Source organism: Colossoma macropomum, unplaced genomic scaffold (genome assembly GCF_904425465.1).
Source record: "Colossoma macropomum unplaced genomic scaffold, Colossoma_macropomum, whole genome shotgun sequence".
NCBI classification, from domain to species: Eukaryota; Metazoa; Chordata; class Actinopteri; order Characiformes; family Serrasalmidae; genus Colossoma; species Colossoma macropomum.
The window spans coordinates 42,053,865-42,073,930 of record NW_023494793.1 but is presented as its reverse complement, the minus strand read 5'-3'; the positions used below and the strand labels follow the sequence as shown (position 1 = coordinate 42,073,930).

The following is a 20,066-nucleotide window of genomic DNA, read 5'->3' as shown; positions in this document are numbered from 1 at the left end:
ATCAGGGGATCGAACCGGTGAATCAAACCAAAAACAGTCGTAATTCAGTTTTCCTTGACTGTTTTCTAACCTCTCTTTATCCCTTAGAATTAAACAGACTGTTTTTGCTACTGTTACTTTAAGACTGGCATATGTAAATGAGCTCTTGTCTGATTGGCCGGCAGGCTGAAATACTTCTTTTAACTTCAGAATGATAGGCCGAAACTAAACTGCTGTTGGTTGAAAAAGCTGACATACTGTATCTGAGTGTGTTGGCTTTTTGTGACATCACAAAAAAGTGAACTCAAAACAGGCAGCTTAATTTCATTGAATATAGACTGTATGGCACATTTAAAAACTTTACCAATGTTTACGTACTACATTAAAGTCTTTTATTTCAAGAAAAGCGAGAAAAATATTTTTTTTTTTGACTAAACTTTCCTTATGAAGAAGATCTGTATGAATTTCTACAGATTTCATACAAAGAATCTTATAGTTATTTCAGGCTTTATCAGAGTTTATTATGGGATAATACACAAGTACCATAGACATATATAAGACAGTACTATTGTACAGAGGCCAACATATTGCACATTGCTATAGAGCAGCATTATACAGCATTATAGATCTCTTAAAGTGTCTTATAGAAACACTACAGATCTTATACTCACTAACAAATCACTTTGGCTGAAATCCCAAATGGCTCTCTGTAGTAAACTTGGCTGTAGAAGTCATTATTTTATGTAGTGCACCATATAGGAAGGCTCGATCTCAAACCACGCCTTGTTCCTTATAAAGTGCACTACACAGGTCTCGAAATAAAAACAACTTTTACAGCCAAATAACACTGTGCGTCCTGTGTGGAGGCAATTTGGGATTCAGCCAGCGTACGCTTTCTGGTTTATTCAGGTCACTCACTTTGTAAACTTACTCTGTAGGGAACTATGGGGCGAAATTGGGACACAGCCTTAGATAGTGTGAGTCACAGACGTAGTCTATTTTTGTTAAACAACATGATTACAACGGAAAAAAAAATCAAACCAAACGTGTTTATGTGTGTCTGTGTCTGAGACAGAGTGCAGGAGATCACAGCGCCTTTTCACAGGAAGCCAATTAATCTAAACATCTTGCTTATAATCCCAGATTAGCACCATTTCCTGAGCCTTATAATCATTTTACATAATAAGCACAACCTTTAGCCTCGTTTAGAGTTAGCCTGCATGTCAACATTGATTATAGATTTTATTTTAGGCATGAGTGAGGCACATAAATATTAATACATACAAAGAAATCACAAAACAAACCATTTTAAAGGCCCATGTCAGTGAGAGTTTGGTGTAATATACAGACACTGTTATAGTTAAAATATAGACCATTCACTCCTGAGGCCGTTCAGGCCATATAAGGAAACTAAGGCTGTTTTTGTGATGTCACAAAAACCAACATATTTACAGATATCCACCCATTCAGGCTACAGATACTTAGCCCCGCCCATTCACTCCAACACTAAGAGGAGTGTCTGAGACGACAAAACAGGGCAGCTGATCTGAACACTTACATATAATCAGTCTTAGAGGCACAGACTCTTAAAACATGTGGTAAAAACAACACATTCTGTCTCTGACTAGACACGTCAGTGTGTTCAGTTGGAGACGATACATTTTACGTTAATTTTAACACGAGATGTGTTGAAATATTTCTATATCCAGTTATGAATAACATGTTTTGGGTTACTTTTAATATGGAATGTGTAAAATCAGAAAACAATAGGACACAAAAAGTGTTCAAAGGATACACCCTGGACGGGTCACCAATCCATCGCAGTGCAGACAGGCAACAGGCCCTGCTGGGAATTGAACCCAGGCCCTTCTTGCTGTGAGCCAACAGCACTACCCACTGCGCCAGCGTGCCGCCGGTCAGACAACAGTCATGTAAAAATGAATTATGAATGATTTTTGGTACTAACTAACAATAAACCATATATATATATATATATATGTGTGTGTGTGTGTGTGTGTGTGTGTGTGTGTGTGTGTGTGTGTGTGTGCAACAAATTGAGCCCTGCTGGCGACTTCCTGTGTAAATAAAACTAATGCACCACATAATTAAGTTGTGGCCATGACTTAGTTAGGTGTCAGAATGTCCTAATGTCCTAATGTGTGGCCCCAACTTAGTAAGGTGTCAGAATGCCTTGACCACAACTTAATAAGGCATGATCTTATTTCCACACCTTACTAACCCGTGGCCACGACTTAATTATCTTGTTCCCATGCCTTACTAACCCGTGGCCACGCTTTAGGATCTTCTTCTCCAAGCATTATTTTCACTTATACAGGATGTCACCAGCGAGGGAACGCAAATTTATTGCGAGGGAACGCAATGTCATTACATTGTGTTTTTTTGTTTAAAACCACGCCCCCTGCTTTGAGGGATTTATTGGCCAGGAAGAACTCCATTTCCCATCATGCAGCTCTACGCCGAGCATGCGCAGAGCGCTAGCGAAAAGTCACGCCTCCGAAAGTGGAAAGCGAGGCAGATACGTGCAAAATTACACGATTATCGGGAAGCGTGTCCGTCTTAAAGAGGTGCGTGACCTGTTGACAGGGTCATTTGGGTTTTTAAAGCTGAAAGCATGTCTTCGTTTGTGTTGTGCACCTTAAGCAGGACACTGCGGTCCGCGGCGCGGCTGGGCAATGTGGGTAAAGTGGACTTAGCCTCAGTTCCGTGGAGGTCCCGGGCTGTGGGCACCAGACACATGTCATATGGGAGGATAGTGAATGGGACAGGCGGAAAGAGGGTCCTCTGGGTGACCGGAGGAGCAGCGGCGGTGGCTGGAGTCGCAGCGGCCGCGTTCAGTCACTTTCAGCGGGCTGAGATGGCGACCAGGAGGGACGTCGTGAAGGTAGAGCTCTACATTCAGTGGCTGTGACTGTTTTATTACCTTCTCAGAGACTGTGTTGGATTCTTTGCACATGCAAGTACACTTCAAAAAAAAGATGGTTCTTCAAGGGTTCTTTAGAAAAGGGAATGGTTCTATTTAGAGCCGTGACTGCTATCTAGAACCATTTCATGCTTAAATGGTTCTTTGCATGGTGAAGTCGTTCTTCAGATTGATGAAAAATGTGTTCTAGATAGAACCTTTTTGATGAAATGGTTCTATATAGCACCACCAATAAGAGTTCTGCTGTTGTATACAAGCTTGACATTGTAACATAAGCAGAACCCTTTTTGGTGGTGCTTTATAGAACCATTTTTTATCAAAAAGGTTCTGTGTATAACCATATACAACACATTCTCCATCACCCTGAACCACAATTTCTCTATGAAATGGTTCTATATATAACTTGTGGTTCTAAATAGAACCTAAAGAACCCTTGAAGAACCATGTTTTTTAAGAGTGTAGAGCTGTGCGATATTAATCGCGATATATCACGATATTTTCCAAACTTTTCACGATATCGGATGATAAATAAGTTAACATTACTAAGGTTAATGAACCTTTTCTTCCTTAGTAAGGATTAAAGCACATTTCTAAGAGGAAAACTCCTTATTTATGTCTATTAATTTCATTTTTATGGATTGTAAATTATGGCCCAGCCCTGCGTGCAGGTGAACTGGAGCAGTAAACTGATTTTGATTCTGATTGCGAGGAGGACGAGGAGGGCAGCATTGCCGAGCGGTGCAGGGCGTTCATGTCTCCGCCGGTCACCCCCGTGGAGCAGCTGGAGAAGAGGAAAGGAGAGATAAGGACCCGGATGGAGATGCTGATCATGCAGACACAGGCTGAGTTCTGCCGGGCGCTGGAGGAAGTGGACGGCGGGAAGTTCAGGGTGGACCGCTGGAGCCGAGAGGAAGGTGAGGAACACCACCTCACGTTAGTGAATTCACATGGGAGATGTGTGTCTGTGTCCACGTTCTGGTCTGTCAAATAATAATAATAATAATAATAATAGTGTTTGTTTATAATTAGTGTGCCTTACTAAAACCCCTTAATCTGCTTTAAAATCGATTAAAAGATCAAAGAAAAGAAGAAATGTTTACTCTGAAGTGGGAAGGAAATTAGTGTTGAGTAAAGAAGAAAACCTTGTTGAGTTTAAAAGATGAAACAGTGCACAAAGCCAAACACGTACACTAGTGAGTACAGTGCTTAATACATTTAATACATAAAAAATACATATTGACACCTGCCTCAATTTATTCCTGTACTCCATTTTACATTTACAGCATTCGGCAGACAATCTTATCCAGACTTTTTAATCATTTTACACAGGTAGGTGAAGGTAGTGTTAGGAGTCTTGCCCAGGGACTCTGATTAGTATAGTGTAGGGTGCGTACCCAGGTGGGGGATTGAACCCCAGTCTACATCGTAGAAGGCAGAGGTGTTACCCACCATACCAACCTACAACCGTCCCATAGCAGCATTTCAGGAAATGTGTTTTTTGGCCCCCCAATAAGTCATATTTACACGCCAGAGATTCCCTCACATTAAAATGTATTGAAACTATACTATACTGTACTATTACAATAAGGTAATCAATCACTAGAGCTGCACAGCACAATATATCAATGCAATAAAACCTTGTATCCCTAACATAGTAACTTGTACAGGAGAGAGAAAAATCTTCTGAATGTTCAGTAGAAGTTAATGGAATAAGAGTTATTATTTTCAAGCCATTTTGGAGCGTTTCTGTTTTTCCATTCATTATGAAATTTGAGCAAATTATAAAGCACAGCTGCTGTTTTCAAATTCTGTAAAAATCGGAGATACTTTTTATTCCAACAGGAATTTACAAAGAACTGCATGTCGCTGTTGTCGGAAGAAAACCTCGTATCTCCAAAATGGTAACTTTACAGGAGAAGGAAAAAACCTACTTTACTTTTAATGTAAGTCAATGGAACCAGACTTTTTTCCAAGTCATTTTGGGTCGTTTCTTTTAGTCCATTCTTCATGAAATTTACACACAATGTAAAGGGTAACAGGTATTTTCAAATTATGTCAAAAACTGAAAAACATCAAAAATGGAGATGTGAGGTTTTCTTCTGACAACAGAAATATACCGAATTATATTTAAACATCAGGATCCAGATAATAATAAAGAAGATGGTATGAATATTGTTTGATATGAATAAATATGCATGTGTGCAAATAAGCATAAATATGCATAAACAGTTAATAAATGAGCATCGTGTAGAGGAAACTACTGAGTGGAACCAAGACTCAACATTAAAAGCCCCCTAAGAGCATAAAGAAGGACCTTCATAGTGCAGTTAGGATGTTCTCCTTTACGTTTTGACTGGAGTTGTAGTACATTAGTAATTTCACAAGAGGCAGGGAGGTCAGGGGTCATGGTCCAAAGTTCTACTTGATATATGTTCAAGTTCAGATCTTCAAACAACAGTTGCTCTTATACCCACTAAATCCAGCATGAATGACAGAAGGCTTGTGCTGTAGGTTTCCTCACACTGTACTCAAGACTGCCTTTGTTAAGAAAAGGCCTGTAGTGAATAAGAAGCACTTTGAAATCCTGTCTAATTGGTGATGCGTGTTGTCACTGTGCTGGGTAATGACACAAATCCCTGTAAATAGCTTCTTTATACCCATTGTCTTGTGTAACGACACCAGTTTCTGTAGTGATTTCAGCCACTTTAAAGGGAAATTCCACCAATTTTCCAAAATTCCTGTGTAATTCAACTACTGAAGTGTAAACAAAGTCATTCAGAGTGGTCTGATGTGAAATGGTTGATTGTTGAGAAGCTTGCCGACTCAGATTTCTTTACAGAGGTGGTGTGTGGAACCAGTTATTCACCATGTCTACAACACAAATATAGCCATTTTATTTACTGTCCAAAACCTCCAGTGAACCTACACGAGTCTTCTGTGTTTATATGTGAAGTTGATGAAGGCAAAATAGTAATTAATCATAAACAATTGTGATTATTATACCTTACCACACCCTGTATGGATATAATAAATGCATTTTAGGCCAACATCTAATCATAAAACAATGTATTCATAACCATTTCATGTAGTAACTTTCTGTGAGGGAGCTTTTAGAGGTGGACGTCTGGTTCCTATCACCACCACTGTGAACAGTTCTGACTCTGTAAATTTCTCTAGAACTCAGTGTTTCACACCAAACCACTCTGAATGACTCTGTTTATCTTAATGATTTGGTGGAATTCACCTTTAAGGTGCACACACTGCTGATAGATGTGATCAAATGCGCTCTCACAGCTTCATAGAAAAGCTCTGACCAATAGAGGGGGGCATTCTGAAGCGGCCACACGTGAGCCTAAGGTCACCATACCAGTGCCAAGTGTGGGGTAAAGCCCCCCAGCAGTGGAACTGCGTTCTCTGGAGTGATGGAGCTCCATCCAACACCTTTGGGATGAGTCTGTGATCCAGAACTGACCATCCAATATCAGTACCTGACCTCACTAATGCGCAATCAAATCCTCACAGCAATGTTCAACATCTAGAGCAAAGCCTTCCCAGAAGAGTTGAGGCTGTTACTGCAGCACAAACTCACTATTAACTCCCTTCATTTCAGAAGAAACTCTGTATGACCAGACAGATAGCAAACATGAGTGATGTGTAAGACTCTTATCATCTACTGAAGCCCTGTAAATGGTCTGTGTGTTACAGGTGGTGGGGGGATCAGCTGTGTGATGCAGGACGGTAAGGTGTTCGAGAAGGCCGGAGTAAACGTGTCTGTCGTGTCCGGCTTCCTGACGGAGGAAGCAGCCAAGCAGATGCGCAGCCGTGGAAAAGTCCTGAAAGGGAAAGACGGTGAGCCAGTAACGTACTTCTCCTTCTCTCTCTTATCCATAGTGTTAAATCGAAATTCCAAAATTTCTATAGAGGTTGGGATGTAAACAGAGTGATTCATAGCGGCTTGATGTGAACTGGTTCAGATGTCTTTACAGTGGTGGTGATAGGAACCAGGTGTCGCCATGACTACAACACAAATATAGACATTTTATTTACTATCCAGAACCACCAGTGAACCAACACGAGTCTTCTGAGCTTATATGGAATGTTGATGATGGAAAATAGTGGAAAATCTGAAATAATAAGTTTTCTTTGGGGCTATTTTGCCTCCAGACACCCTGCATGTATCCCTCCACCATGAAAATGTGTCTGTAGGCATCAGGCAGTGAATTCATAACCACATCATGTAGTGACTTTCTGAGAGTGAGCTTTTAGAGGTGGACGTCTGGTTCCTATCACCACCACTGTGAACAGTTCTGACTCGGTAAGTTTCTCTAGAACAGAGCGTTTCACACCAAACCACTCTGAACGGCTCTGTTTACATCTTAACCGTTTAATTATAAGTGAATTAGAAAAAAGAGTCAGAAACCACATAAGCAAGTCTATTAGAGATGAACAGCTCCACACGGTTTGAGGCAAGTCTGTGATGATTTAGACATGCAGTTAGCACAGTGCTAACTAGGGGAGTATAGGCTTACATTATTTGTTAGCTACATTAGCCTTGTGGCTCCAGAGCTAAGACTGAAGAAGCAAACTGCAGACACCAAACATGTCGTGGCTGATCGCCCACATTTGGTGTGAGGGTGGAAGTTTGATTTTTCTGTGCCAGACTATCGCTTTAATCTCAGGATCGTTGGTGTTGCGCAAGCTACAGGGCTGATATTGAGTAAGTCTTTGTTCCACAAACTGGAAACTACCACCCACCATCTCACACACTCCTTTTCTCTGAAACTCTTTTTTTTTTTGTGTATCAAACTTCAGGGATAGTAAACGCCTCCACACAGACTCCGACACTCTGGCTCTTTAATTTCACTTCCTGATCTGGAGTTTCACGCTGTGACGCCAGAGACCTCCATTAAAAAGTTTGGATATTAATCATTTTTGATATTTGTATATATAAAATAGTATATTTTATAGTTTAGATTTAAGTAGGGATGGATGATAAGGCCAAAATATTATATGACGATACTTCAAGACATTTTAATGATGCACACTATAGATATCATACAATATATATATAAAATTTAGTTTTTCTAAGATTTAATAAGTTGGAACAGACAAAATAGAGCCTGCAGTGCCACATCTGAAAATACTGTAATGATATAATGATAATAATAATAATAAAAATAATAAACTTACAATTACAGGGATTGTTATTCAGTGTTCCACAAGCTGCTCTGCACTAAACTAAGTTAAATATGACCCATTTTGTTCTCTTTGTCATGCATTTTGTTGTTGGTCAGTGTTCTTTAAGTACACAATTTGCTCAGAAAGGCATATTTTGACATAATTTATCACAATAATGATAAAATATCACCATGTTGCCCAGCCCTAGATTAAGTTTTATGAACTAGACACCAAAAGGTCTCTTTAGGATTGTTATTCATGTATTTTGGGTCAACAAAAATGAGTCATTCACTAATAAATAACATGTATTTTATTGTTTGTAACTGTAATCTTTTTTAAGCTTTTAGTATACGAGGCATTCAAGATATTACATTTATTATAACTTCTCTGTAAATATTAATTCTATTGTAACTTCATTCAGTATGTTAAAGAGCCCATACAATGCAAAAATAAATTGTACTCTTTTTTTAAATAAAGGAGTTCGATGTTTTTAGAACATACCATTCACTCTCCATTCAACACAGCACATTTACTCGTATCTCCAAAATGGTAACTTTACAGGAGAAGGAAAAAACATACTTTATTTTTAATGTAAGTCAATGGAACCAGACTTTTTGCCAAGTCATTTTGATCCATTTCTTTTGGTCCGTTCTTAATGAAATATACACAATGTAAACAGCAACATGCATTTTCAAATTATGTCAGAAAATGGCAAAAATGGATAAACGAGGTTTTCTTCCGACAGCAGCGATATACTTGTTTATTCAGTCTACAGCAGGTTATCTGCCCATTCACGCTGAAGTTATAAGGAGTGTTTCAGCCTGGGCTGCTTTTTTAATGAGGCACAACCAGTAAATTTAGAGCAACAGAGCAAATTTACATATATTAGTCTTAAATACCCAGTAACAAAAACAGTCTGTTAGAATTCTAAAGCATAAAGAGAAATTAAAGAAAAAAAGGTCATTTAAATAATGAATCATGACATTTTTTGGCACATAAAACCACATAAACATCATAAATTGACAAAAAAATAAAATGCAAGAAAAACAGTAGATATGGTTTGTTTATATTTTATTAAAACTTCATTATGTATAATAATTCTGTAATAACTGATGACTATAAGAAATTTTGTAAAACTAATTTTATTAAAACTTCATTTGGGATATAAATTTTATAATAACTTCAGTTTGGTATATTAATTTTAATAAAACAAACTTCAGTCTGAATTTTAAGTTCATTAGAACTTCTGGCTATTAATTTCATCTTAATTTCATACTGAATATTAATTTTATTAAAACATTGTTGTGGATATTAATTTTAGTACAATTTAAGTCTGAGTGTTAATATTAGAATTTTATTCTCAATACTCATTTTATTAGAACTTTATTATGGATATTGATTTTAGTAGAATTTCATTCTGAATTATATTATTCAAATTTTATTCAGAATATTAATTATATTTGAACTTTGATATGGATATTAATTTTAGCAGAATTTAATTCTAAATATTAATATTATTCAATTCTCTTTCCTGAATATTTATTTTATTAAAACTTTGTTCTGGATATCGATTTTAGTAGAACTTTATTCTGAACATACACTTTATCGGAGGTACTCTGTGAATTGGATTTGGCCGAGCTGTGATGTCTCTACGTGACTCAGGCGACGTTCTGCCCATCTAACCGTTTTCTCTTTATCTCTTTGTTGCAGGGAAGCTGCCATTCATCGCGATGGGCGTCAGCTCGGTCATCCACCCCAAAAACCCCCACATTCCCACAGTGCACTTCAACTACAGATACTTTGAGATTGAGGAGGAGGACGGTGAGTTCTGCCGTGTCACTGGTCATTATGAGGATCTCTGGAAACAGACGTTGTTATCTGTCAACCACACCCATCTCTCTCCCTCTGTCTCTCTCTTCCTCCCTTTGTCTCTCGCTCTCTCTCTCTCACTCTCTCTCTCTCCCCCTCTCTCTCCCTCTCACTCTTTCTCTCTCTCCCCCTCTCTCTCTCTCTGTCTCTCTCTCTTCATTCATAAAGCTTTATTAACGGTACTGTCAGTATTCGCTATAACGGTGTCAGTTAAAAGGAAATTCATATAGCGGTATTGCACCAGTGGAAGTCAGTGTGTGGGTGTTCTAAGCGATGCCATAGAAGAACCACTTCTGGTTCCCTAAAGAACAGTGTTTGAAAAGAGATTTGTGAGTGTGAAGTACACCTCGCAGGTTTAAACACTCATAAATTTTCTAGGTAGAACACTTAATTTGGTTCATTTACATTCTCATTTACATACACATCTCATTTAGAAAAAGACTTCTCTTAGGAACTTTTGGTTCTCTAAAGAACCACACTGGAAAAGTGTGAAGAAACCTTTAAATGCATGAATAACCTTCACATGATGTAAAGTGAAGGTTCATGATGAAAAGACTGACTACTTAAGTAAATTAAGTACAATTTTTTCAGTATCAGGGGTATTGAAGTGATTCGGTCGGTACCAGACACTCTTAAAAATGATGGTTCTTCAAGGGTTCTTTAGTAAAGAAAATAGGTCTATATAGAACCAGGAACACTCAAAGAACCTTTTGCATGATTAAAGTGTTCTTTGCATCGTTAAATGGCTGTTTTTCATATTGGTGAAGAATCTGCTGTCGACGGGTTCTTGTATTGTTACGTTGTCAAGCTTGTAACAATAGAAGAACCCTTTTTGGTGCTATATAGAACCCTTTGCAAAAAGGTTTCATATAAAACCATCTACAGCAGATTCTCCACCATTCTGAAGAACCATCTCACAATGCAAAGAACCATTTTATCACACAGGGTTCCTAGAGTGTTCATGGTTCTATATAGAACCGTTTACATTACTAAAGAACCCTTGAAGGGACCATCTTTTTAAGTGTGTACAAATATTGATGTTGATACCCAGTGCTGGACTCCACAGATGATATCAGTTCCTAGAAGCATTCCTAGAAGGTACATAAGAAAAAATAGATCATTAATTAATTAAATCTCTCTCCCTCTCTCTCTTTCTCTCTCTCTCTCCCTTTGTCTCTTTCTCTCTCTCTGTCTCTCTCTCTCTCTCTGTCTCTCTCTCCCTTTGTCTCTCTCTTTCTCTCTCTGTCTCTCTCTGTCTCTCTCTCCCTTTGTCTCTCTCTGTCTCTCTCTCTCTCTCTCTTTCTCTCTCTCCCTTTGTCTCTCTCTTTCTCTCTGTCTCTCTCTCTGTCTCTCTCTTTCTCTCTCTCCCTTTGTCTCTCTCTCTCTCTCTCTCTCTCTCTCTCTCTCTCTTCATTTCTAAAGCTTTATTTACGTTACTGTCAGTATTCGATATAATGGCGTCAGTTAAAAGGAAATTCATGTAACCGTATTGCACCTAACTGACTACTTAAGTAAATTAAGTACTAAATCAAGTTCTTCAAGGGTTCTTGAGTAAAGAAAATAGGTCTATGTAGAACCAGGAACACTCAAAGAACCCTTTGCATGATTAAAGTGTTCTTTGCATGGTTAAATGGCTGTTTTTCATATTGGTGAAGAATCTGCTGTAGACGGGTTCTTGTATTGTTACGTTGTCAAGCTTGTAACAATAGAAGAACCCTTTTTGGTGCTAAATAGAACCCTTTGCAAAAAGGTTTCATATAAAACCATCTACAGCAGATTCTCCACCAATCTGAAGAACCATCTCACAATGCAAAGAACCATTTTATCACACAGAGGGTTCCTAGAGTGTTCATGGTTCTATATAGAACCGTTTTCTTTACTAAAGAACCCTTAAAGGGACCATCTTTTTTAAGTGTGTACAAGTATTGATGTTGATACCCAGTGCTAGTCACCACAGATGATATCAATTCCTAGAAGGATTCCTAGAAGGTACTCTAGGATAAATAGATAGATCAATTAATTAATTAAATCTCTCTCTCTCTCTCTCTCTCTCTCTCTCTCTCTCTCTCTCTCCCTCTCCCTCTCCCTCTCCCCTACAGGCTCTAAGCAGTGGTGGTTTGGTGGGGGCACTGACCTCACTCCAGTTTACATTGACAAAGAGGATGCGGCCCTTTTCCACAGCGTCCTGCGGGAGGCGTGTGATAAACACCACCCAAAATACTACCCCGACTTTAAGAACTGGTAGGACCCTCACGCTGCTGATTCATGTGTTTAGATGGGTGTATTTAGTGGTGTGAATGCTGCGTGGATGCAGACTGTTCTACAGAGATAAGACAGTCCATTATTTCCAGCTGCAGTTGTGTGTCGTTTAGATAGAATGAGGGTACAATGGGGTCACAAGACACCGATCAGGCATAACATTATGACCACCTCCTTGTTTCTTTGCTCATTGTCCATTTTATCAGCTCCACTTACTATATAGGTGCACTTTGTAGTTCTACAGTTACAGACTGTAGTCCATCTGTTTCTCTGATACTTTGTTAGCCCCCTTTTACCCTGTTCTTCAGTGGTCAGGACCCCCATGGACCCTCACAGAGTAGGTACTATTTGGGTGGTGGATCATTCTCAGCAGTAACACTGACACGGTGGTGGTGTGTTAGTGTGTGTTGCGCTGGTCTGAGTGGATCAGACACAGCAGTGCGGCTGGAGTTTTTAAACACTGTGTCCACTCACTGTCCACTCTATTAGACACTCCTACCCTGTCAGTCCACCTTGTAGATGTAAAGTCAGAGACGATAGCTCATCTGCTGCTGCACAGTTTGTGTTGGTCATCCTCTAGTCCTTCATCAGTGGTCACAGGACGCTGCCCACAGGACGCTGTTGGCTGGATATTTTTGGTTGGTGGACTATTCTCAGTCCAGCAGTGACACTGAGGTGTTTAAAAACTCCAGCAGCACTGCTGTGTCTGATCCACTCAGACCAGCACAACACACACTAACACACCACCACCACGTCAGTGTTACTGCAGTGCTGAGAATGATCCACCACCCAAATAATACCTGCTCTGTGAGGGTCCATAGGGGTCCTGACCACTGAAGAACAGGGTAAAAGGGGGCTAACAAAGTATGCAGAGAAACAGATGGACTACAGTCTGTAACTGTAGAACTACAAAGTGCACCTATATAGTAAGTGGAGCTGATAAAATGGACAATGAGTGTAGAAACAAGGAGGTGGTCAGAATGTTATGCTGATTGGTGTGTATATTTTAATTTAAAGGGCCCATAAAAAGCTTTTCGTTGTATGTAACGTTAGTCCATTTATGGAAACTAAGCTGAACTAGACAGTTTTACATTGTGATGTCACAGCTATGAGCTTGACTGCCCATTCAGCCTACAGCAGTTTAGCCCCACCCATTCACTGTGAAATGATGCAGAGCGGAAGATGTATGAAAATTATTAAACGATGTGCTGTTCCTGGCTGTCAGGACGCAAACGGATCATTGCAGCCTCCACAAGGCAGCCAATGAAAACAGAACTCATTTGCATATGTCATATGTCTTAAAGGCACAGCCTGCTTTGTTTAATTCTTAAAGAGAGGTTGGACACTACTCATGTGAGTATCACTCAGTACTCAGTTTTGGCTCTTTTTGGCCCATAAAACCACACAAAAGTTAAATGGACATCAAAGAAAGAAAAAAGAAAGATGTTGATCAATATTATGATTAAAATCTTTAGAGCATGTTACTGTATTTAGAATTAACAGAGCAGTTCCTCTCTGTTCTCACAGATTTGACCTAAAATATCACATCGCACTTTTAAATCTCCCTCCAGGTGTGACCGTTACTTCTACGTCCGTCATCGTGGTGAGACGCGGGGCATTGGCGGGATTTTCTTTGATGACCTGGACTCTCCGAATCAAGAGGAGGTGTTTAACTTTGTAAAGAGCTGTGCAAAAACTGTGGTGCCCTGCTACCTGCCCATCGTCCGAAAACACCTCAACGACTCCTTCACCCAGGAGGAGAAAGACTGGCAGCAAGTCAGACGCGGCAGGCAAGTTACAGATACACATATCTGGAAACGTCCGACAGCTTTTTAGTTACTCCGTCACTCCAAATGTTTACTTTGTAAGATGAATGACACTAAATATGTTCCCGTGTAAACTAACTCATGAATAAGTATCAGATGGACGATAAGCTGCAGAAAGCTACTGAGCTGTGTAGCTCAGCTAATAATAATAGTGAAGTAAGCTGCTTGTTTAGCTGTGTGGCTACGCTGCTGCACAGCTACTGTACTTACTCTCACCCTGATTTGTATGGTCAGATTATAGTTGCATTTCCTTGCACGTCCACATGAAGTATCACCGCACATGTGCATACACCAACCAGGTAGAGGCAAACCTTTACAACCCTAACTATAGACCTACTGGAGCTGAATTAGTTTTACATGAGGATGTGCTGTAATTTGAGTGATGACTGACAAGATCTGTGATTTTAATCCAGTACAAATCTGCCATGTCTGTAGTTTTTACAGTCTGCTAAGTAACAATCCGGAGTGAATCGCCTCCTATAATTCGCCAAACTCTGAGCTCCTTCAGTATTAGCAGCCCCGCATAAATCAGCATCTCAGTGATGTAATAACAAAACTGGGTAATAGAAAATGGACAAGGCTGAAGTTTGACTTCCTATTCAGCTTCTTGTTCAGATTTTCCTGTTCCTTCCCAAATGGTGCAGCAGTTACAGGCACAGGAAAATTCGAACAAGAAGCTGGCGAAGAAGTAGGCGACTTCATCTTAGGAGAAAATGCCGCCTCCCTTTATTTTCTTTTTTTGTGACCCGAATACTAACAACTAAAATGGAGCTCAGTTTCACCCAGTTCATTAATCCTCAAGTTCAAGACGAGACTGAAATCCACAACACTTCTGGTGATGGCTGAATTACAAGGAGAAGGAAAATGAACTTGAAGGCTCCTCTTGCAAGGCTTCTAGCTTAATGCTAGTGTGTGTGTGTGCTCCAATAGGGCTTATGATAACTAGCTAAGTGAGCAATCACACTATATTTTACTCTCCATGTTTAAACTGTTAAGTTTGTATATGCACATTGTCTGTTGCACAGTCTGACGTCATGATCTGCAAACAAAAAAAAAATAAAATCTGATCTGACCAGTCAAACTTAGCCACTTATCAAGAAATCCAATTTTAGTCAGATTCAAAACCAACTACAAATGTGGTTTGAATCCATTTGGGGAAAAAGTCAGATTTAATGCAGCCTTTTGCGGTTCAGACTGCAGAAAATCTGACCTGCTCAGAACAAAAAATCAGATTTGAGCTGCTGGACCTACTTTCTTGGCAAAATAGTACTTTAAGATTTAGATTATATTTGAATATTTGACAACCAGACAAGAGGAGAAGGAAAATTCATATTTCTTATCAGATCTGACAGCCTTACAGAAACCTGACTGTATCCATGCTGTTGCACATGGATTGTTTGGTGCTGGTTGGTTAATGTTGTGTGGAATATATGCATGTTTGGTTTGTTATTACAGTGTGGTGTGTGTGTGTGTGTGTGTGTGTGTGTGTGTGTGTGTGTGTGTGTGTGTGTGTGTGTGTGTGCGCCGCAGGTATGTGGAGTTTAACCTGGTGTACGACCGTGGGGTGAAGTTCGGCCTCGCTACTCCAGGATCCAGAGTAGAGAGCATCCTCATGTCTCTACCACTCACAGCAAGGTCAGTCATACGGTCTGAGTGTGAATGTTGAAATAAGCATTAATGTTCAGATAAAAACAATGTAAATGATAATAAATCACGATAATTGGTCAGTCATCATGGATGCTGTTATTTCTAAAGACGTTTTATAAGATACAAAACACAAGAAACAATCAGACAATCAAACAAGACCTGTGTATCTCAATATACAATAACCCTGAGAAGTCTAAAGTTATTGTTGTTATTCCACAATTATTATTATTATTATTATTATTATTATTATTATTCAGCTGACTTTAGTCACATGATTATTAGATTGTAATTTATAGGGATGCACAACAAAATGAGAATCATATTAGTATCAACAGATAATGGCTTAACTATATTATTATATATTATTACACTATATGTCCAGAGGTTTGTGGACACCCCTTTTTGTTAGTGAATTTGGCTGCATTAAGGTCACCCACTGCTTCAAATACACACACAGCTTGTATAATCTCTGAAGTAAAGCACTGACCTATAGAATGAGACACCATGGAGCAGCTGCACATGAGCTTAAAGTCACCATGCCTAATGCCAAGCGTGGGCTAGAGGGGTGTAAAGCCCCCCAGCACTGGGCTGTGGAGCAGTGGAACTGTGTTCTCTGGAGTGATGGCGCTCCATCCACACCTTTGGGATGAGTTAAGGTGACGTTGTGAACTAGAACTAATCATCCAACATCCTCCTGATCTCTCTAATTATCTTGTGGCTGAATGCAATCAAATCCTGACAGCAATGCCCCAACATCTAGTGTAAAGCCTTCCCAGAAGAGTAGAGGCTGTTACTGCAGCAAAGGGGGACAAACTCTTTTTTTTATTAGTCTTGATTTTGAAAGAAACATTGGATGAGCCGGTGTCCACAAACTTTTGGCCATATAGTGTATGTATCAACATGAGACAGATGTTTGATATTGATGATATATTAATTGTAATCCACAATGGTTTCCTTCTATTTCTGTTATATTTCTCTGTAATGCAAATCCAAGTAAATGTAATCCCAGTTCCTGCATCTGATAAATGTTTATGTATGAGCTTCAGCAAATATATACATGAAAAACATCGAATATCAGCATCAGCACACAATTCCCACACTGGTGCCTCCCCAGTAATTCCACAATTCCATAATGAGTTACCTGGATATGTAATGAAATGCATTTATATTCTATAGGCAGGTTTGAGTCTGCACCTCTGGCTTTTTCTGCCTGTTTCCAAGCCAAAAAAGAGCAAATGCACAAAAATGTAAATGGTATTCTTTCTTTCTGCAAACAAGACTGTACACACAACAGTAACATTACATCAAATTCAAAATAAAAACAACTCAAAATAAAACATCTCCTTGTTTACATACCAGCACAAACAGAGTCTGGATTGAAAGTTTTGAATCTGCACTTTCCACACAAGTTCTCGACTTCTATCAATGAGCTTTGAGCGAAAAATTATTAATATAAACTCACAGCATGCTTTTATGGCTACGTTCACATTACCAGGTTAAAGTGGCACAAATCCAGTTTTTTGCCCTAATGTGACTCAGATCTGATGTTTTCAGAGCTGTGTGGACACAAATCTGCCGAACAGAAGTTAAAGCCTGTAAACGGTGGAAAAGCAGCTCATCTCACCTTTTTCTCCTTCGTCTCGCTCTAATAATGAAGCTGAGAGCTGATCAGAGTTAATGATCTTCTCAGCGAAGCTCGTTAGTTTGTGCTGATGATGAACGTGATTCATTCACGTGACGTTACTGAGTAGGATGAGCTCATGAGGGTCATTTCAGGACGCCGGTTCGTCACATTAATGACAGATTTGAGTCACTTACCTAAACGAGTGTGAACCATCGTGTCAGAGAGATCGGATTTGAGCAAGAAATCGGATTTGAGCAATGAGGCTTGTAATGTAAACGTAGTCAAAGTGGTTCAGGTTGGATTTGAAAAGATCAGATTTGTGTCCACACAGCCCTGGAAACATGATCTGAGTCACATTAGGGCAAAAAAATCTGATTTGTGCCACAGCCTGGTAAAGTGAACGTAGCTAATGCCTTCTAGTGTCTATGAAGTACATTCCTGCTTTTTTCTGAAGTCCGTGCTCTTCGCAGGTGGGAGTACATGCACGAGCCACGCAAAGGCACCAAGGAAGCGGAGATGCTGGAGGTTTTACGCAACCCTAAAGAGTGGATCTGAGAGAACACGCAGAGACACTGGCTTCATCCGGCCGCTGTGTAGTGCCAGTAAAGGGGTTTTATAAGGTGGAAAAGCTCAGATGGCCCACCGGAACCGTCCGCCCCCCTTCTCTACTCACTGATTTGATTTTTTATCTACTGAATTCTGAATCTGCTGTGAAAAATCATGATTCCTGCTTTAAACAGACCACTGCTGCTTCTCTGTTGGCCTCCGTGTGGTGGCCGCTCTCTCCGCTGCTGTGTTGTTTGTCTCTCAGGACGTGAGCGTTACCTGGCGACCAGCGAGTTTCTGCCTTGTCTGGTGTCCATGCGTGACTGTGGACGTGCTCGCGGTCTGCTGCCTTACTAACTCGGCCTAATCACTGGGTGTTTGTGGCCTTTCTTTCTTTTTTTGTAAGTGCTCTCTCTCGCTTCTTTAAAGGGCCCATATCACGGACAAATGAAACTGCTTTCTTTCTTTTTTGTTTTTTAATAAAAAGTTTGACTTTGATTTAGTTTGTAAACACTTCCAAAACGCATCCAGTCCATATGTGGCAGCTAAGCTGCAAAAACAGCCCATTTTTTGAATTCGCTGCTTTTATGATGTCACAAAAACATACATAACACATGAGCTGTGGCTACAATTTGCTGGATTGTTATGTTGAGATTATGTTGTGATCTTGAGATAACAACTTTTGTTATGTTGGGATCACAAGACAGTTGTTGTCTTAAGATCATGACTTAGTTAGATAACAACTTTTACCTTGAGATCACAAGATAAGTCATGATCTCGAGAAAACAAGTTTTATTTTGAGATCACACATCATGATAACCAAGATAGCACAAGATAACTAAGTTGTGGTCTCAAAAGAATAACTTTTATCTTGAGATCACAAGTCATGATCTCAAGAAAACAACTTTTATCTTCATCACAGGTCATGATCTTAAGAAGACAACTTTATCTTGAGATCACAAGATAAGTCATGATCTCAAGATAACAACTTTGCATTTATTTACAGACATTTACATATTGGTCTTAAAGGCACAGTGACAAAAACAGTCTATTTAATGCTAAAGCTAACGGAACGAATACCATCAAATAAGCTGTTGTAAGTATTGAAAAAAGAACTCTGAACTGCTGATTTGTGCAGTGGACCAATCACAGTAAGAGAGAGGTCTTCAAACAAACGAAGCGGTGATTAGGAGAGCACACCACACCAAACAAACTCGTTTTGGACTTCATTTTGCCGTGATGCGTTTTATTTTGAAGCTTACTGTCGGCGTAAAGGATAAAAAGAGGTTGGAAAAATGGTTATATAGAATTTGATTGACTTTTTTTTGGTAAATAAACCCTCACAAATGTCATAAGTGGACCTTAGAAGAGGAGAAATAAAAAGGATAAGGGCCCTTTAACACTTTTACTCTTTCTGTTTGTTGCTTTGCTGCCTGGGTTTTGATTTGTCCTCTTCAGCTTATCGCACTTCTGTTTATCTGCTGTGGTTCCAGCTGTTTTCCTTCAAAGAAAGCCACTATATAAAGATGTGAATTGCCTGTATAACTTAATCTGAATTTTGTATTGACAAAGACATTAAAGTATCTTTTGTAACACTATATTTAAGCAGTAGTGTATTGATTTCATGCAAATCCAGTAGCAGTGAATGCAGAAGTGTATTGTCGTAAAGGGTAGAGCAGCTCATTGAGCTGTGATGGACTCCGCAATGAGCTCAGTGACTAGACTACACATCATCTGTGGAGCTGAAAATGAGTCACTGCGTACCTGAAAGCTTTTCAGCCTCAACACAGAATGGATTCTCATGCGTGCTGATTTGAGGCTGAACAGCTTTCAGGTATTGGATTGGACAAAGTACTGATATTAATCTCCCAATTAAGAACCTGTTCAGAAAGAATCATGCAAAAATTGATCATAACATTTAAAAGAAAATGATTTTCTGTGATCTAATCTATGAGAGTACATGCAGCTTTTTCTATGCTGGAATTTGTATTACATCTGTTAAAATTAATAAATTAATAAAATCAATTGTGTAAGTTTAAATGTGTACAATACTGTGCAAAAGTCAGGGACCAACCTTGATTCACTGTTCGAAGAAACTCAGAGCAATGACTGACCACCCCAGACTCCAGACCTCATCACTGAACATGTTTGATTACTTCAGAAAATGCAAAACCAACTTCTAAGAGTTGAATGGAAA

The 20,066-nt window shown here is 39.4% G+C and overlaps 1 protein-coding gene across 2 annotated transcripts; it reads left to right on the top strand.

The window, feature by feature from the left end:
* The first annotated feature begins 2,484 nt into the window (after positions 1–2,484).
* Positions 2,485–19,469, top strand: cpox (coproporphyrinogen oxidase). Of its 2 annotated transcripts, none has more exons than XM_036579595.1 (8): positions 2,485–2,881; positions 3,633–3,834; positions 6,626–6,769; positions 9,809–9,919; positions 12,067–12,208; positions 13,798–14,016; positions 15,583–15,687; positions 17,794–19,469. In XM_036579595.1, exons 1-8 carry the CDS (start codon positions 2,612–2,614, stop codon positions 17,876–17,878), a joined length of 1,278 nt encoding a protein of 425 aa, XP_036435488.1. In that variant the 5' UTR covers positions 2,485–2,611; the 3' UTR covers positions 17,879–19,469. The 2 variants fall into 2 exon arrangements, with proteins under 2 accessions (XP_036435488.1, XP_036435487.1); XM_036579594.1 differs by having other exon boundaries at positions 3,630–3,834.
* The last annotated feature ends 597 nt before the right edge of the window (positions 19,470–20,066 follow it).